General features: G+C 39.2%; 2 protein-coding genes across 7 annotated transcripts in view; one reads left to right on the top strand and one right to left on the bottom strand.

Moving 5' to 3' along the window:
- The window catches only part of LOC103703829 (phospholipase D delta-like), a 73,011-nt gene extending 63,304 nt beyond the window's left edge, over positions 1 to 9,707 (top strand). The window contains exons 9-11 of one of the 6 annotated variants that reach the window (XM_039126838.3): positions 2,819 to 3,016; positions 9,102 to 9,127; positions 9,211 to 9,707. In XM_039126838.3, coding sequence (XP_038982766.3) covers positions 2,819 to 3,016; positions 9,102 to 9,127; positions 9,211 to 9,391 — 405 coding nt within the window. In that variant the 3' untranslated portion in view covers positions 9,392 to 9,707. Of the gene's footprint in view, positions 1 to 2,818; positions 3,017 to 6,629; positions 7,177 to 9,101 lie in introns of those variants that run through there. The other 5 variants (XM_088723160.2, XM_026803314.4, XM_088723159.2 and 2 more) reach the window with 5 other exon arrangements.
- A 126-nt stretch (positions 9,708 to 9,833) lies between these two features.
- LOC149753241 (uncharacterized) lies at positions 9,834 to 13,009 on the bottom strand. Its single transcript, XM_089923761.1, has 3 exons — positions 11,596 to 13,009; positions 10,824 to 11,564; positions 9,834 to 9,904 (listed from the first exon to the last, which is right to left on the bottom strand). The coding sequence occupies exons 1-3, from the start codon at positions 11,843 to 11,845 to the stop codon at positions 9,834 to 9,836; spliced, it is 1,062 nt and encodes a 353-aa protein (XP_089779887.1). The 5' UTR covers positions 11,846 to 13,009.
- Positions 13,010 to 15,581: the final 2,572 nt, after the last annotated feature.

The following is a 15,581-nucleotide window of genomic DNA, read 5'->3' on the forward strand; positions in this document are numbered from 1 at the left end:
TGGAGGGATGAATCAAGGAGTGATTCATCTCTGAAATTATTCCTTGTTTTTATGGGCATGAGATGCCTATTTAAAGGGCCCTAGCATGAAGCATAAGAAAAATTGAAGCCCTCTGCTGCCGCCTCCCTCTCCCTCCTTCTTCCCTTTGGCTTGAGCAAGAGAGAGAAGAAGAGCCGCCGTCTTCTTCTTCCTCCCCTTCGACGTTCGTCGTCTTTCTTCTTCTTCCTCTCAAAGTAATCAAGGAGTTGATTAAAAGAGAGGAAATCAGCCATCAAAGGTGATCTCTGCAAGGGAGCTAGCACCCCGGTGAGATCTTGGAGCGATCTGTACCTCGTGTGGATACCTGTAGAGGTCGGACGCTTGTGCGACTTCAAGAGAACCAGAAATCCTACGATCATCAGATAGCGGTGAAGTTCTACCCGCTCAAAGGTAAATATTAAATCTTTATAAATTCTATACAATTAGGAATTGTAGTAGATCTGAAATTAATCTAGTCTTTTAATTTTAATCTTTTCTTTAGATTTCATAAATCTGAGTTAGAGAACTCTAGAAAATTTTTGAAATCTACATTCCCTAGAACGTTCATGAGATGAACAACCCCGCGCGTGTCTTTCCGCTGCGATCGTCGCAACGCGTGCAGGGGTAATCCGACAGTACCATGCCGTCCTGGTAGCAAACTGGAATAGTTCCGATAATGAAAACGAAATCCGTTGCCGGAGGGGGAGGAGAAGGAAAGAGAGAAAACGAGAGTGAGCGGGGGAGGGAGGGAGAAAGAAGGGGGATGGCGGAGGCCGGCGGAGGGCCGGCCGGCCTCCGCCACCCTCCCTCTCACCCTTCTCTCTATTTTTCTCTCTCCCATGTGCCCTCTCTCCTAGCTCCTCTACTGTGTCGGTCGGCCCAGCATGGCAAGGCGCGGGCCCGTACCGACCTGTGCCGCTGGACAACCGGTCTGGTGCCCGGTATCGGCATAGCAGACCATGTGCCTTATTATTGTCTTTAATCATTCAAGTGCATCCTAATGTTGATGCAACCACTTGTGACTATCCACATTAGTCATCATCTCACAATTGTTAAAGAAGCTCTCTCGTAGTGTATCTCCTACTCGAGGACCACTTTAGATCTCCTGTTCAGAATTAACAAGCGCAACTATGTTCTAGGAGACTATAGACCAACCCTGGCTTGACAAAATTCAACTAGAATTTAAGATAGATGATGATAGGGGAAGAAATAAAAGAAATTTTATCATTTTCTGCAAACGGAACACAATTACAGCAAGCTCTCCTCTTTTATGACTATAACCAGTCATGACTATTCCCAAAATATGAATCCTAGGAAACAAGGATTTTGCCTTGTACTTTCCTAGCAAAAAGTGCGATCAAAGACTTTTAGCAAAACTCATATATCTGTAATTTCCCATATTGAAAGCCATCAAAATTTCTTAAAGCACATTCTTAATGGTTTTAAGATTTTTCTAATCTAATAGGCTTAAAGCAGACCATATAGTTAATCTTCCTACTCAAATAGTTTTCAAAGTCCATTAAATAGTGCCCCAAAATTGCATATGAATTCTACATGAAAATAGAAATATGTAATCTTCTCCCAAAGATTTAAATAAAACTATCCTGCAAATTCAAAACTCAGCAAATAAATACTTGATTTGAGACTTTCTCAACCCTAAATCCCATGGTTTTCTATGAAAACATGAACTTCTTGCAGCGATGTTTATCGATGTCTGTATGCATGTACCTAAGAAATGTTGTAACAAATTTCATTCTGTTATCTTTTATACATGCAAATTCTGCCCATTCTCATAGTTGATCATTGATGCACAATTAATTGGAGATGGCCTGTGCTGTATCGGAAGAGCTAGTCTGTATGCATGTACCTAAGAAATGTTGTAACAAATTTCATTCTGTTATCTTTTATACATGCAAATTCTGCCCATTCTCATAGTTGATCATTGATGCACAATTAATTGGAGATGGCCTGTGCTGTATCGGAAGAGCTAGAGAAAAGACTAAATGAGGGATAGGTCTAATTTGATTATTTGATGCCCTAAATCTGTTTTTGGGAGAGCATTGAAAAATTTTAAGATTAAGGGCAAATAAAAGTCAAATAAACCAGTTCTAGGGTTCTGGTGTTCGGGAAAGTCAAAGGGTTCCGGGTAAATGAGAGAACCGATAGTTGACATATAAATGAAATTCAAGAAACCTGTGCAGAATAAAGATGATATAAGCAGAAATAAAGATAATAGAAAAGATATGGACAAAGTAGAGGATAGAGAAGGGCTAAATCTGGCCTCAAAAGTTCAATTGCCTTAATTAATTGGTATACCATCCACTACCGGCCGGCCATCAGGCCATTTAATAAATTTACATGACTTTCTTTCAAGTAAACTAGGACTCTTAATAACCAATAACTAATCCCCAAATCTTTCCTCAAATGAAAAACTTGGAATAGCACGTAACCCTACATATAGAGACACCTGAAGCATTCAGAAATCAAATCCTAATGATTTCATGGCTGCCCAACCCAACGGTATATCTAAGATTGGACCCTTTTACAACAATTTCACTTAATATAGGAGACTAAAACCTATTTTTAGAATTACCCAAACAAAAGTTGTGAAATATAAAAAATCTGAACTAAATGTTTTTATCCCCCATCCGTCATATAATCGGTATCTTATTGGAAAGCATGTCAAAGGTATTTTCAGATTCATATCTGCAGGTACTAATATTTGTTATCATTTTCAGACATTCTATGATTAATACAAAAATTTTGGAAGGTTCTCATTTTTCAAAACTAATTCTTTCAGGTCTTGTCCCAAAAGTACCAGAGATTTATGATATATGTTCATGCAAAGGGGATGATAGTCGATGATGAGTATGTTATTTTGGGGTCAGCTAATATTAATCAAAGATCTCTTGATGGTTCAAGAGACACTGAGATAGCAATGGGTGCATACCAACCCCATTATGCATGGTCTGAGACAACAGGTTATCCGCATGGCCAGGTTGGTGAATTTTTCTCCTCTTCATATTTCTCTTTAGTTTGAGTGGGTATTGCGCTGCCCTTCAACCAAGTATAATACATTATACACTGAAGATTCACACATCAACATTAATTGTTATCCAATTTATCTAGGTTGTTGTATATTTCATATACAGTAAAATTCATTGGTTATGGTTATTTTATTGTATAAATTAGCATCAATCTAAATTATGAAGATGACTAACTTGTATATCTCTTGTAGATTAGACTTTAGAGAATGATGTCTTCTGTACAAGCAAATTTCGAATGGCTTTCTAATTGAATGCTTAACCTGCAAGCCGTCCCACCTATACAGGGACCACTATATGATTCAAAACATGGCTAATCAATGTTTGTTAATATTTTTTTGCTGGTCCTCGATGTACTCTGAAGCCTCTCTGAATTGTCAAATTCTAAGTCTAGTTTTCTAAGTTAGGAAGGCATGCTGTGAAACATACTAGATCAGCTGGGGATAGAATCCTGATTAAAATCAAAGGCAGATAAGCTCATGAAACCAAGAGGCAAGATGAACTAGACATGGAGATATCTGGATACAGGAGAGGCACGGTTTGACATGGGAAGTGGAACATATGTAGGTCATAGATAATAGGAAAGACGACTAGTTGAAGCACAATCCATGATGATCATGGTGAAGATTTGGGATAACTTGATTTTCCAGCATCGTCACATTAAATTGGTTGACGAAGTCTCGAGAGACTCCATCCCTCTACTTGATGTCTAATAGTCCATCCAAATTTCAGCGTTCTCTTCTGCTGTTGACGAAGTGCGTCGAAAACAACCGACCAAGCTATTCAAAAGAATAAATTGAGCTCGGTTGAAACCCAAGATACCAAAACTGAGTTGCCTTACGGAGTGTGGCAGGGAAGGCACAGCAGTGTACTGCATCAGAAGCACCTTGAAGCATTATGAGCAGGGTCGGCGTAACCATCCCGAACCGGACGGTTCTGGCCGTTTCGAACCATACCGGCAGCTCACCTATATGGTTCGGCAACGAAAACAAATCATTTGTCGGAGCTAAAGAAGAAGGAAAGAGAGAACGAGCGGGGGAGGGAGGAAGAGGGCGGGAAGCCAGTGAAAGTCGGTGGAGGCAGCAGGATTCGAAACAGGGGAACCCGTTGCGGCCTCGCTCCCGCGGCCTCCGCCAGCCTCCCTCCCTCTCCCTCTCTCCCCCTTCTCTCTCTCCTTCTCTCTCCCATGGTTTGTGTGTGTCGTCTCTTCAGTCAATACAAACCGGCATGGCCCGTACCAACTTATACGGCCGAAAAATCAGTGCGGTGCTCAGTACCAATTCCGCCGACCTTGATTATTGGAGCTTTGAAGCTCTCCAAATGGTCTACAGAATCCGTAGTTTCCTCATAAGACTTCGGCTGGAGCATCTTGAACCGAGGTGGGATTGGCTCTTCTATTATTTTTTGCTAACAAGAGGGCTCCAAAGTGAAATCAAGATCGTCCAAATGGCCTAAAGCCCGCCTACTTAGGGCTTCGTTGCAGTGATCCATCTCCTCGATCTTTCGATCAAGGTTGGCCTCCCGCTTACAGAGCTGCTCTAATTGTTGGGGAGATGAATGGCCTAGAGTAGAATCTTTATCTGAACAGGGGCTTGGTGAGCGTCACCTATTAGCCTGCTCAGGACTCCGTGGTCGGGTATGCCGACTTTGTTGCGCCTGTCCAGGCTTTGTGGACAAGAATGATGGCTAGGCGGAGCAGGAGCCAGGGTTGGATTTGGCTCATTGGGACGCTGTTGGGTTACAGTTGCTTGTTGTAGACCCTGGACTATGGCTGGCAGGGTTTGCACCTGCTGCACGAGCAGATTGGGCATAATAGCTGCTACTTGCTGCGTTGGTTGAGCCTGGTGGCATGAAGCACTAGACGCCCCTTGACTTCTTCTCGACTTCATGGATGAGTTTTCACATCTCTCTTGTACTTAGGGATAGACTCTTCCTCTAGCATCAATTGCTGCTGAAATCCAAGGCCAATTGATATTGGTGTGGTCATGAGGTGAAGTTGAGGTCGACTTATAATCCGAAGTGAAGGATGTCAGATTAAATGAGACAACACTATGATTGGAACCGCTTTCGGGATGTTGATCCGACATGAAACAATGTTCACTTGCCATAGGTTTTCCGACAAGGGACTCTTCGATGCTCAAGTTAGTCGAAATTTAGGGAAACAATGAGTGAGAGAAAGAGAGAGAATGATTTGGAAGGCTGGAATGGCTTACCTAAGGGTGCCCTGATTCCCCTATATAAAGGATGGGGTTGGTGTCCGTTACTGAGATTAATGAGGCATGCAATAACAGCATGGTAATGGCATGTCATGCAATAACTGCACAGTAACGATTCCCATATTGTGCATAAGGCGATAATTGTGCTAATCATGCGGTTATGGCTGAGCTGGCATAACTGTCGTTGAGATTGTGGCTACGTGATTGATAAACATTAATCATCTTCCAACAGTCTTTAAGGGTATACATGGTGCTTCTTTTCTAGTTGATCGGAGTGGGACTCCACTTCAGCCACTACCAAGGTACCGCACTTTGGGAAATACTGAGGTACCATACTTCAGGCAATACTTAGGTCAATATCTTGCGAGGTCGGGTCTCCAAATATCCTCCATATCAGACGCATTTTAGTCGTTCTTCCACATTGCCTAAATGAAGTCTTTTTTAGCCAACATTTATGCACACTACAGTATTGATCTTTCTTGTAATTGTCTGGCAAAGAAACTTCACCGGAGGTGAGCAATATTACTTCATACGTGAACGTAGGGAGTTTGATGCCCCAGTGCCAATGAACTCCAAAGCAGATAAAATTGTGAGAAAATTGACATTGTTGCCATACCCTGTGGTTTTTTCTGGGCTTTGGTATTAGGTGAATATCATTGATATTCTTTATGTACAGGTGACAGGTGCAAGAACACAATTTGCTTTCCCGATACAAATATTCTTCATAATTTGTATCAGCAATTGCAAACCCTGCCTAAGGAACAATTTGGTTCAATTCTGGTTGTCATCCAATTATCATACACCAAATTATTGTGCAAAGAAGTTTGTAATATAAGTTGGATTGTCATTTAGATCTGTGAAACAGGCAATAAAACAAGTCCCCCAATACTAACCCCTTCATCCATCATCACCATTTATCCTTGTATCAACATGACCTTAAGCAGAAACTCAGATATTTTGCCTTGCATTTCTGTATCTTTCCTTTCTTTTCCTTCACTTTATCTGTAGCCAAGGAAAGAGCATTGGATGCTTGCTTTCTACTATTCTCGCTTCATAGGTCCACTTCCTAAGCAATGTTGGCTGGGGTGCCCATGTGCTAGATTCCTGCTAGAGAAATCACTGCTATAAATATCTTATGGCAAAGGGAAAAAGAGTATCATTTCAAGATTCTTGGTAACTTTGTTAGTGTTTCAAGAGGAGGCAGTGCTATATCTGTGGTTCAAAAGCATTCAAAAAGATCAAATATTCCTTAACAGTTTCATAAAATGCGAACTTCTTATATGAAGACTGTTGTTTTTACGTAATTTTTAAATTGTTCATGTTCTTATTGTATAGATCCCTTTTGCTGTAGATATACGGATACAGGATGTCACTGTGGGCAGAGCATCTTGGTATGGTGGATCCATGCTTTAAGTTGCCCCACAGTTTGGATTGTGTAAAATTTGTGAATGGAATAGCTGTTCAGAACTGGGCAAAATACACAGCGGAGGACCTAATTCCACTGCAAGGACACCTAATCAGGTACCCAATTATGGTCGATGCTGATGGTACGGTCACAACGCTGCCTGAGAAAGACAGCTTTCCTGATGTTGGTGGTAAGATATTAGGCGAGCCTACTCCACTTCCTGACCAGTTAACCATGTAATATCTCTAATTCCATTTATTTGTTTAAGGGACAGCTATAATTAGCAGTTTGCACGATTGGAAGTTTGGAACTAATTATCATTGTATTTCTCCTGTTACATAAGTGTATATGTATGTCTCTGTGTGTCTCAAGTGTTTTCTCTTTGTATATTGTGTAAATTAGAGATGAAATTATGAAGTGGGACCTGTAAAATGGACTGCAAGTTAGCTCCCATGGGAAACTTGCACTCAATAATATTTGTATATTTCATCAAGAAGCGCAGCATTGAGATTGATTTCCGATGATGATATTATTTTTCAGGTTGTATGACTAATGATTCTTTTGGACTATATAGTGCTCAATGCTGGTTGTTAGGAAAAGCAGACCGGCAAAACCTGGCCATGGAAGGGAATATGCTGTTGCTAGCAGCGTTTCAGGATCTGAGACGCAAAATTGTTTTCCTGGTCAGACCCAAGTGCTTGAAATACAGGTTGTCCAGCTCTTGGGGATGATGGAGACTTGGCATTATGGTACGTTGTACCAAGCCGAACCGCACAGTACGGAACGTACCATGCCGTACCGTTTCGGTACCAGTATTCAGTATGGGTGTGGCATACCGATACTCGATACACAAAAAAAAGTTCGTACCATATCAATACTGTGCTAGAGTGGCACTGGTTCATCTGGTACCGAGATAGGGAACTTTTTTTAGAATCCATTGGCCTATGACAAATATCCATCCCCAAAGTATCGGCAAAGTTCATCCAAAGAGATGAAAACCGTGCGATACTTCTTGGGCAGTAGCAGATGCATCGGAGTTTTGGTTTGATCCACTTTTTGATCCCTTGGTGGTGCACGTCCTTTTGATGTCTCATTTGATCCCTCGAGGACCTAACATGCTGCACAAAATAGTGGCAAAGGTAGTGGCGAATCGTCTCCATCTTATGTGACATGAGATGTTCACATGGTATATATGTTGAGTAACATTATAGAAGGATCACACCAATGATTAATGAATCATAGATGCGAAGTGGTGGTCTTTTGGTTTCTTAGTAACTCATGTTGTTCTAGGCCGAGTTACATATTTTAAGCCTACACTCATTGTGTCACTATATATATAGGATGATAGGCTCTGTCATTAAGGTAGAGACTTTAAGCAGACGAGCGGGTGCACTGTAAGAGTAAATGCACTAAATGGGATTCAAATATGAATACCTTTTGGAGGTGATCACTGATGTTGAGAAGAGTATTCGGCATAATTAGTTTATATGTCCTTTAACCTCAGAGGTCTATGTAAATATATTTGGTATGTTCTTGTGCTTTGACTGAGTCAATTGTTGATAGTCTTCTTAAGATCAAATATACAGACAAAGTTGGATCTTGAGTGCACTAGCTAAATTTGTATAAATGCTCAATAAGGAATCCCCTAGCCTCAATTTGAGGGAGTATATCAGTATGTCTATATGAGGTTGGACCAAAAGAAAAACTGGCCAGTAAGATTTATAAAAATTATTTTTATTATATTTTATTATTATTATAAATAAAATATTTATTTGTGAAATTATTTTAAAAATAATTTTGGGGTCCAACTGAATTACATAATAAGAATTAAGAATTATATAAATCAAATATTCAATCAGTGATATTTTTTCGATCCTATTGGCTTATGTGGAATATAGTGTGGTGGAAGGATAGATAAACAAAAATTGTAAGCAAAAAAAAATTCACTAATTTAACCTTCTTTTCTCGGGGGTTAATTGCAAAGTATTGATGGACATTTTTGCAATTTGTAGAAGCCCATAAATTCGGAATTAAAAGAATATAAGAAGAACTCTGAAAAATAGTTTTTCAGTGATGATTCTACGGCCGAGAATAGAAATCCCTAAAGATCCCATGCATATCATTGTCGAGAGTTTTATGTGGTGGCTATAAATAGCCTGGGTTGGCCATTAGAACTATAAGTTACGCAGAAAAAAGCGAGAGCCATGAAAACCAAAGGAGAGACAATAAGTGTAGATCTTTTGGAAGGCAATACGCTTGGATTGCTAGTGGTGAGATCTGTGTTTCTATCATCTTGTTCGTTGTTTTGCAGAATTTTTTTCTTGATTTTCTTCCGCTGAGGGGAAAAGATTCTGGTTTTCAGAAAAATCATCCTTCGGCATTCAAAAAGGCATTGATTGCTGTTTACTTTGGTCTCAGCAGGAGGATGACTGCATGAATCGAAGGTTAATTCAGATGTATCCTTGGGACTGGGTTATCACATCAAAGTCTTTACCCAACGCTGGTCCTCACATGTTTCTATTGATAGGTGGCCTGCACCTGTTAATGTTTCTGAAGTGGATTGTAACTCGAAAATTTCTGAGCGTCTGGACAATTGCAGGGATTGGGACTCTCATAACATTCATTCTATCCTTCCTGATAAGATAAGAATGTCAAATTATGGCTGTCTGTTCGTATCTATCCATACTAGTTCTGCTAACAAGGTTTGACTGATGGAGGTGTACAATTCTCCCAGGAGATCTCCAGAAACAACTCAAGGTGAATTCTCATGGATTTCGAAGACCAAGGCAGCCCCGAGAGTCCGCTACTTTACCGGCAGCGAGCATGCTGGAAGCGTATCCCTTGTAAGTTGCTGCTAGCCGTCATCTTCAACATCACACAGACTGTGATCTATGTGTTGATAGATAGGAGGGCAATAGCCATGCTTTCTGTGAATCTTCCTTTGCCCGGGCAGTTTCGGGCCAAATATTCACCTCCATCCACTTGCAAATCATGTTTGAAACACTAGACGATCTAATCTATTCACTTCCACTCCAAGGATGCCCAAACTATGGTTTTAGATCTTGGATGATTTGGTATAACAGATACAAACGTGTTGCTGCCAAGGAAAGAACACTGACCCCCATGTTTCCAATAAAGCAATTCTGATGGCTATGAATGCAAGCAGGCTGCCCGCGATGTTTGATTAAGCTCAATTACTGGTGCCCCCTCCACGGCTCCACCTGGATCATTGAAAATTAACTTCCATGGCACCGTAAACTCTCAAAGAGCAGGGGTTGTTGTTTCTGATCAGAGGCCATGAACACCAAGTGCTATGTGCTGCTTCAAAATAGCCACCTCTTTGTACCAGCCAGCCGATGTCAACGAAAACCTCCCTCAGCCTTCAGTTGTATCTTTTAACTGAAGCAGCAGCAGGGGCGGCCCAATGTATTTGGGGGCCTAAAACGAGGTTACTAAGAGAGGCCTTTTTAAAAATAATAATAATAATAATAAATTTTTAATAAGTGTAAAATACTTTAAAAATTTATTTAAAAATAATCCGTCTAGCTTTTTGAGATACAAAATTACTAATCAAATTTTTGTACTCAAGATTCATTAAAATACTATTTTCAATCGATAATATAGCTCCATTTAATCTTTCTTGGGACATAGTTGACCGCATATAAGATTTTATCAACTTTAATTTTGAAAAACTTCTTTCAGCAGAAGCAACTATTACAGGTATTGTTAACAATATCCTGTAAGCAATGCATGCATTTGAAAAAGAATCTGTTTTTTTAATAAAACTTAAAGTATCAATAGGGATACTAGTTTCTATTTGTAAAACTTCTTTTAAAACATTTAACTCCGAAAACAGATCAAGACCATCAATATCAGAATATTCACCGTGCTTTAAAAAGTTTTCAAGATCAAGACAACACTTTTTCAAATTCTCTTCATTCAAAGATTTTAACTTTCTAAAATTAAACAAAAAACCAAAAACATCTTCATATATGGTGAATTGTTCAAACCTATTTTGAATTGAAGAAATAGCTTGATCTACTATATATAAAAAGTAATCAATTCTAAAAGATTCTTCAGCTGATCTTGTTGTCTCATCATCAGTATTTTTATCAAATTGTTTTTTTCTACGGATCACACGTTTTTCACAAAATGTAGGTTCTATTTTCATTTCATTTGCAATTTCTTTAGATGAATTCAAAGCATTCATAAATCCATTTTCTCTATAACTTTTCAAATAAAAAAGATCTTTTAATTGATCTATAGCAACATCAATATGCATGTCTTCAGATTGTAAGTTCTTACTAACTGAGTTAACAGCAAACAATATATCGTACCAAATATTCATGCCTAATAAGAATTCAAAATTTTCAATCTCATATGTAGCTAAGCATATGGCTTCACTCTTTATTTTAGGATCTTCACTAGTTTCCGCTAATTGAACTAAGGCATCTCTTATTTTAGGAGCTTGATATTTAATTGCTTTGACACTTTCAATACGACTTTCCCAACGTGTCTGTGACAAAGGTTTAAGAGTTAATGTAGATACATTATCTTGTAAAATTTTCCATCGTTTTGTAGAAGAAGAAAATAAGGTATAAATTCGTTGTATTACTCCAAAAAAAGATATAGCCTTAGGACATGAGTTAGCAGTATCACATAATACTAAATTTAAGTTATGGCATCCACATGGTGTGTAAAACGCTATAGGATTTATATCTAATAATCTTTTTTGTACACCTTGATGTTTTCCTTTCATATTAGACCCGTTGTCATACCCTTGTCCTCTTATATTATTAACCTTAAGTTTATATTTTTCTATAATATTTATAAGTGCACCAAAAAGGCCTTTTCCAGATGTATCATCTACTTCTAAAAATTCTAAAAAAATATTCTTCTATTTTTACTGGACTTGTTGAAGTATCTACACATCTTAAAACTAGAGTCATTTGTTCTTGATGGCTTGCATCAGGAGTGCAATCAAGTATTATAGAAAAGTATTTTACTTCTTTAATCTTTTTAATTATTATAGTTTTAACTTCAGATGCTAACATTTGAATCAATTCATTTTGAATCTTATGACCTAAATAATGATTGTGAATTTCACCATGTTGAATGCGTCGAACATGTTCTTGCATTACTGGATCAAATTCCGCAATCATTTCAATAAGACTTAAAAAATTTTCATTATTGTTTTGATAGATCTTTTCATTCTTTCCTCGAAATGCTAAATTATTTTTTGCGAGATTTTTTACGACAGCAAGAATTCTCAATAATACTTTTTTTCAATGATCTTTCTCTTGATTTATTTGTTCTTGGAAACTTTTGTCGATTGTCTTATTTTTCAACAATCTCACTTCTAAATTAATTCACTTATTCATGCTAGTAATATGTTCATTAGTTATTTCATGACTTTTGAGTATAACACCTACATTTTTCCAATTCCTAGTTCCTTCATTGACTAAGTGACTCATGTTAGGTGTTGAATCAAATAATTTCCAACAAAAGCAATATATCCTATCCAAATTCTTTGAATACACTAACCATCTTCTATCATGTTTTTCACCATTAGGTAATTTACGAATGTAATGTAGCGTAGAGAAGTGTCTATTATTTTCATTCCTAGGAAAATGAAGATCATAATCTCTAATTGGACTTCTTTCCACTAATAGATCTCTCAACTTTGTATCAATTTGTTTTCATTGACCAGGATCGTATATGTTTGTAGAAATAGAGCTAATTTCATTAAGCTCTACACTATCCTTATTTATTCTATCTCCTTCTAATTTCTCATTGTGTTCTTCACCATGAATATGGTTGTCAATCTCATTTTGTTTCATTCTTTTCATGTCATCTTCTAGCTCTATTTCGGGTGCTTGTTCTGTTGCTAATTCCTGAGTTAAACTTGATGTGGTGTTTTGTTTGTTTGTGACAATAAATCTATCTAAAGTTCCTTTTTGAGATTGAATGAGTTTTTCGATTTTTCTTTTCTTTTTAAGTTTTTCATATCCACATTCATATTTTCTATTAGATATTTGAATCGAAAAATTATATTATCAAGCAAAGCAATTAAGACAATCACTATAAACAAATCAAAATATAAAAGAGTCGAAAATGATAAAATTTGATAATGTCAAGAAAAATGAACTCAAGCCCCGACAAGCGGTGTCGGAGACTGACGGATGGAGTTGAAGAAGAGACCGAAGATGCAATCGTCGAGATTCGAGAATGCCCAAGATGCAAACTATTCAAAAACGGTAAGATGAAACCAACAATCAAAATTAGAAGAGAAAAATTGTAACAAAATTATAGGAATTCTAACAAAATTAGAGGAATTAGAAGCAGGAGATTATAAATTAAAAAAATATGTTTCTTTAGAAACAAAAAATAGTGAAGGAAGTTTTATTGGAAAGATATGGGAACTCATTCATTCTTCATTAACCCTCATGATCTCGTATATTTCGCTTCTCCGACATCTTACTTAGTTTCTCCCTCATCTTTTACTTACTATAAGGGGTGGGGCGGAATCGGTTCAAACCAAATATCCAACAGCCGCACTGTTGCTTTAGCTTTACCCACGTCAGCGGCATATTTTTATGCGGGTCTTACCAAAAAAGGATTGGGTTATTTCGGGAAATACATTCAACCAATCCCAATACACGAAATACGTGCAGGATCATCATTAGAACCATCATACTTGCTGACCATCGATGAACTGATCGAATTAACCAACCAAAATTGGCCTCAGTCATTATGTATTGAACAGAGGAAAAAGCTTCTGTAACGGTTGGACGATAGTCAAAAGTCATAGCAAAACCTGTAGCTACATCATTCCATTTTTCATCAACAAGCCTAGTTGGGGTCTTCGCTTCCTCAAGGAAAGATGGAAATTTTCATAGGTCGGTCTTTTCTTTATGGATCAAACTATCCTAGTATAACAGCACCTGGAGCCCATTCAATCAGAAATTCATGTGGAAATTGGTGTGGCAGTGTGGCTTCAACTTCCATGTAGAACCATTAACCATATTACCTCATGGATAAACCATGATCCCACATGCGACAATACCGTGTGAATTGTGATTCACCTGACTACTGGTTTCCAGACCCTCTGGTGAACTGATCTATATGGTATACTTATATTACCATTTACCACATTATGATGCAAGGTAAACTGTTAATTATGTGGAGCCCAACCTCATGATCTTGGTTGTGCTTGGGTTGACATCTATCATCCTGGACCTCAAAATGTTGTGCAAACAAAATGCAGCTTTGAAGTTCTTCAAGCAAACCAAAAAATTAAACCATCATGCTTAGACATCAACCAGCTTTGATTTTAACTTTGTTTTTCTTTCGATTTCTATCATTCTTCATCTCATATTCTTATATAAATCATGAATGCAATGAATCTAATGAACTTTCCCATCCTTTGCCTAAAAAACAGAAAGAAATAACATATGGTTTACTGGTTTAGGCATTTCATCAAACATCTTTAAGCCAGAGAGAGACTTACAAGTTACAACTCAAATGCAGCAGCCGGCGGGTTGACGACCTGATCACCTGACGTGAAGAAATCAAAAAGATGGGGTCGCACCGTCGCAATCTCACAAACATGAGTCAGGGGACGGCCGGACGGGAGCCGGGAGGGAGGCGAGGAGGTCGCGGGATGCCGGGGAGGCGGGGACGCCGAGGAGGCAGAGGAGACGACCTCGCCGGCTTGCTGGCGGCTGGCGCGGCAAAGACTTGCAGGCAGCCGGGAGGGAGGTGAGGAGGTCGCGGCCTCGCGGGATGCCGGGGAGGTGGGGTGGGGAGGCGGAGGAGACGACCTCGCTAGCGAAGAGGATTTTAAACTTTAAAGGCTTGGGTCGATGTTGCAGACTTGCAGCATGTAGAGCACTAAGAGCAGTAGAAGAGGAGCTCAGCTGCAAAAGAGGATTAAGGAGGAGTGGAGCTGTGGAGGAGGATGATGACTAAATTTAAAGAAAAGGATGATGGGCGATGGCCGATGGGTTGGGGCGGGAGTCACCGGTCATGGGACGGCGTCGCGGTGAGACACCCTCAGTAGCTCAGGCGTCTTGTCGAGGTAGCCGTTGGCTCCTGCGGCCCTACCTCAAGCGTCTTGTAGAAGCTCTACGTACACTATAGGCTGTAACTAGGAGTGGGACTGTGGGTGTGGGAGCTGGGAGCCGGAGGCTAGGACTAGGAGTCTAGGAGTCGTGGTCAGCGGCGTCTGCGGTCTGGCGGGGGCCTTCCTTCGAGCCGGGGCCCCTGAGCAGCAGCAGCACCAACAACAACAACAACAACAACAACAACAATAATAATAGAGAAATATTTTTTTAAAAAAAAATGTCGGGAAGAAAACAGTATAATTTCTTCATATGTACAATTCTCTTGAAGTTTCTGTTCATGGTAAATGCATGTTTCAGTTGACTATGCAATCCCCTGGGTTCCCAGAGGAACCTCCATTCTCATCAGAAGAACCATCTCCACCTGTAAAATGCATTATACCATCCACCAAAGTCCGGATCTTCTCTTATGCCGCTTTAACCAGTAGGTGCTGTCATGTCTTCTGGATAAGATTCGGCAAAGTCAGCACCTTCTGTTAAGCCGCTTTAACCCGTACAGGAGCCATATCATCGAATTCAACATCACAATCATTGCCGGCATTTCGATCATCATCATCATGGTCATCATGATCGCCATCATCACCATGATTAGGACCAACATCATCATCATGGTCATCATGATTGCCATCATCACCATGATCAGGACCAACATCATCATCATAATCACCATCATCATAGAAGTTGTCATCATAATCATTATCAGTCATCAAGTATGAAGCAATCAATTTGAACAGCCATCAGTAACTTCTTTGAGTAAGGAGAAGCTGAGAAATTA

Source organism: Phoenix dactylifera, chromosome 6, assembly GCF_051530095.1.
Source record: "Phoenix dactylifera cultivar Ajwa chromosome 6, Ajwa_hap1_PhDact_Kaust_v1.1, whole genome shotgun sequence".
NCBI lineage: Eukaryota > Viridiplantae > Streptophyta > Magnoliopsida > Arecales > Arecaceae > Phoenix > Phoenix dactylifera.

Bases quoted from the DNA above. Each gene is read 5' to 3' on its own strand.
- LOC149753241 (XM_089923761.1), bottom strand. From the start codon at position 11,845: ATGATTGCGGAATTTGATCCAGTAATGCAAGAACATGTTCGACGCATT. The intron at 11,565-11,595 runs GTCCAGTAAAAA...ATATTTTTTTAG, and splicing joins ATGTGTAGATACTTCAACAA to AATTTTTAGAAGTAGATGAT. The intron at 9,905-10,823 runs GTGTGATCCGTA...TCAATGATCCAG, and splicing joins ACCTACATTTTGTGAAAAAC to GTGGAGCCGTGGAGGGGGCA.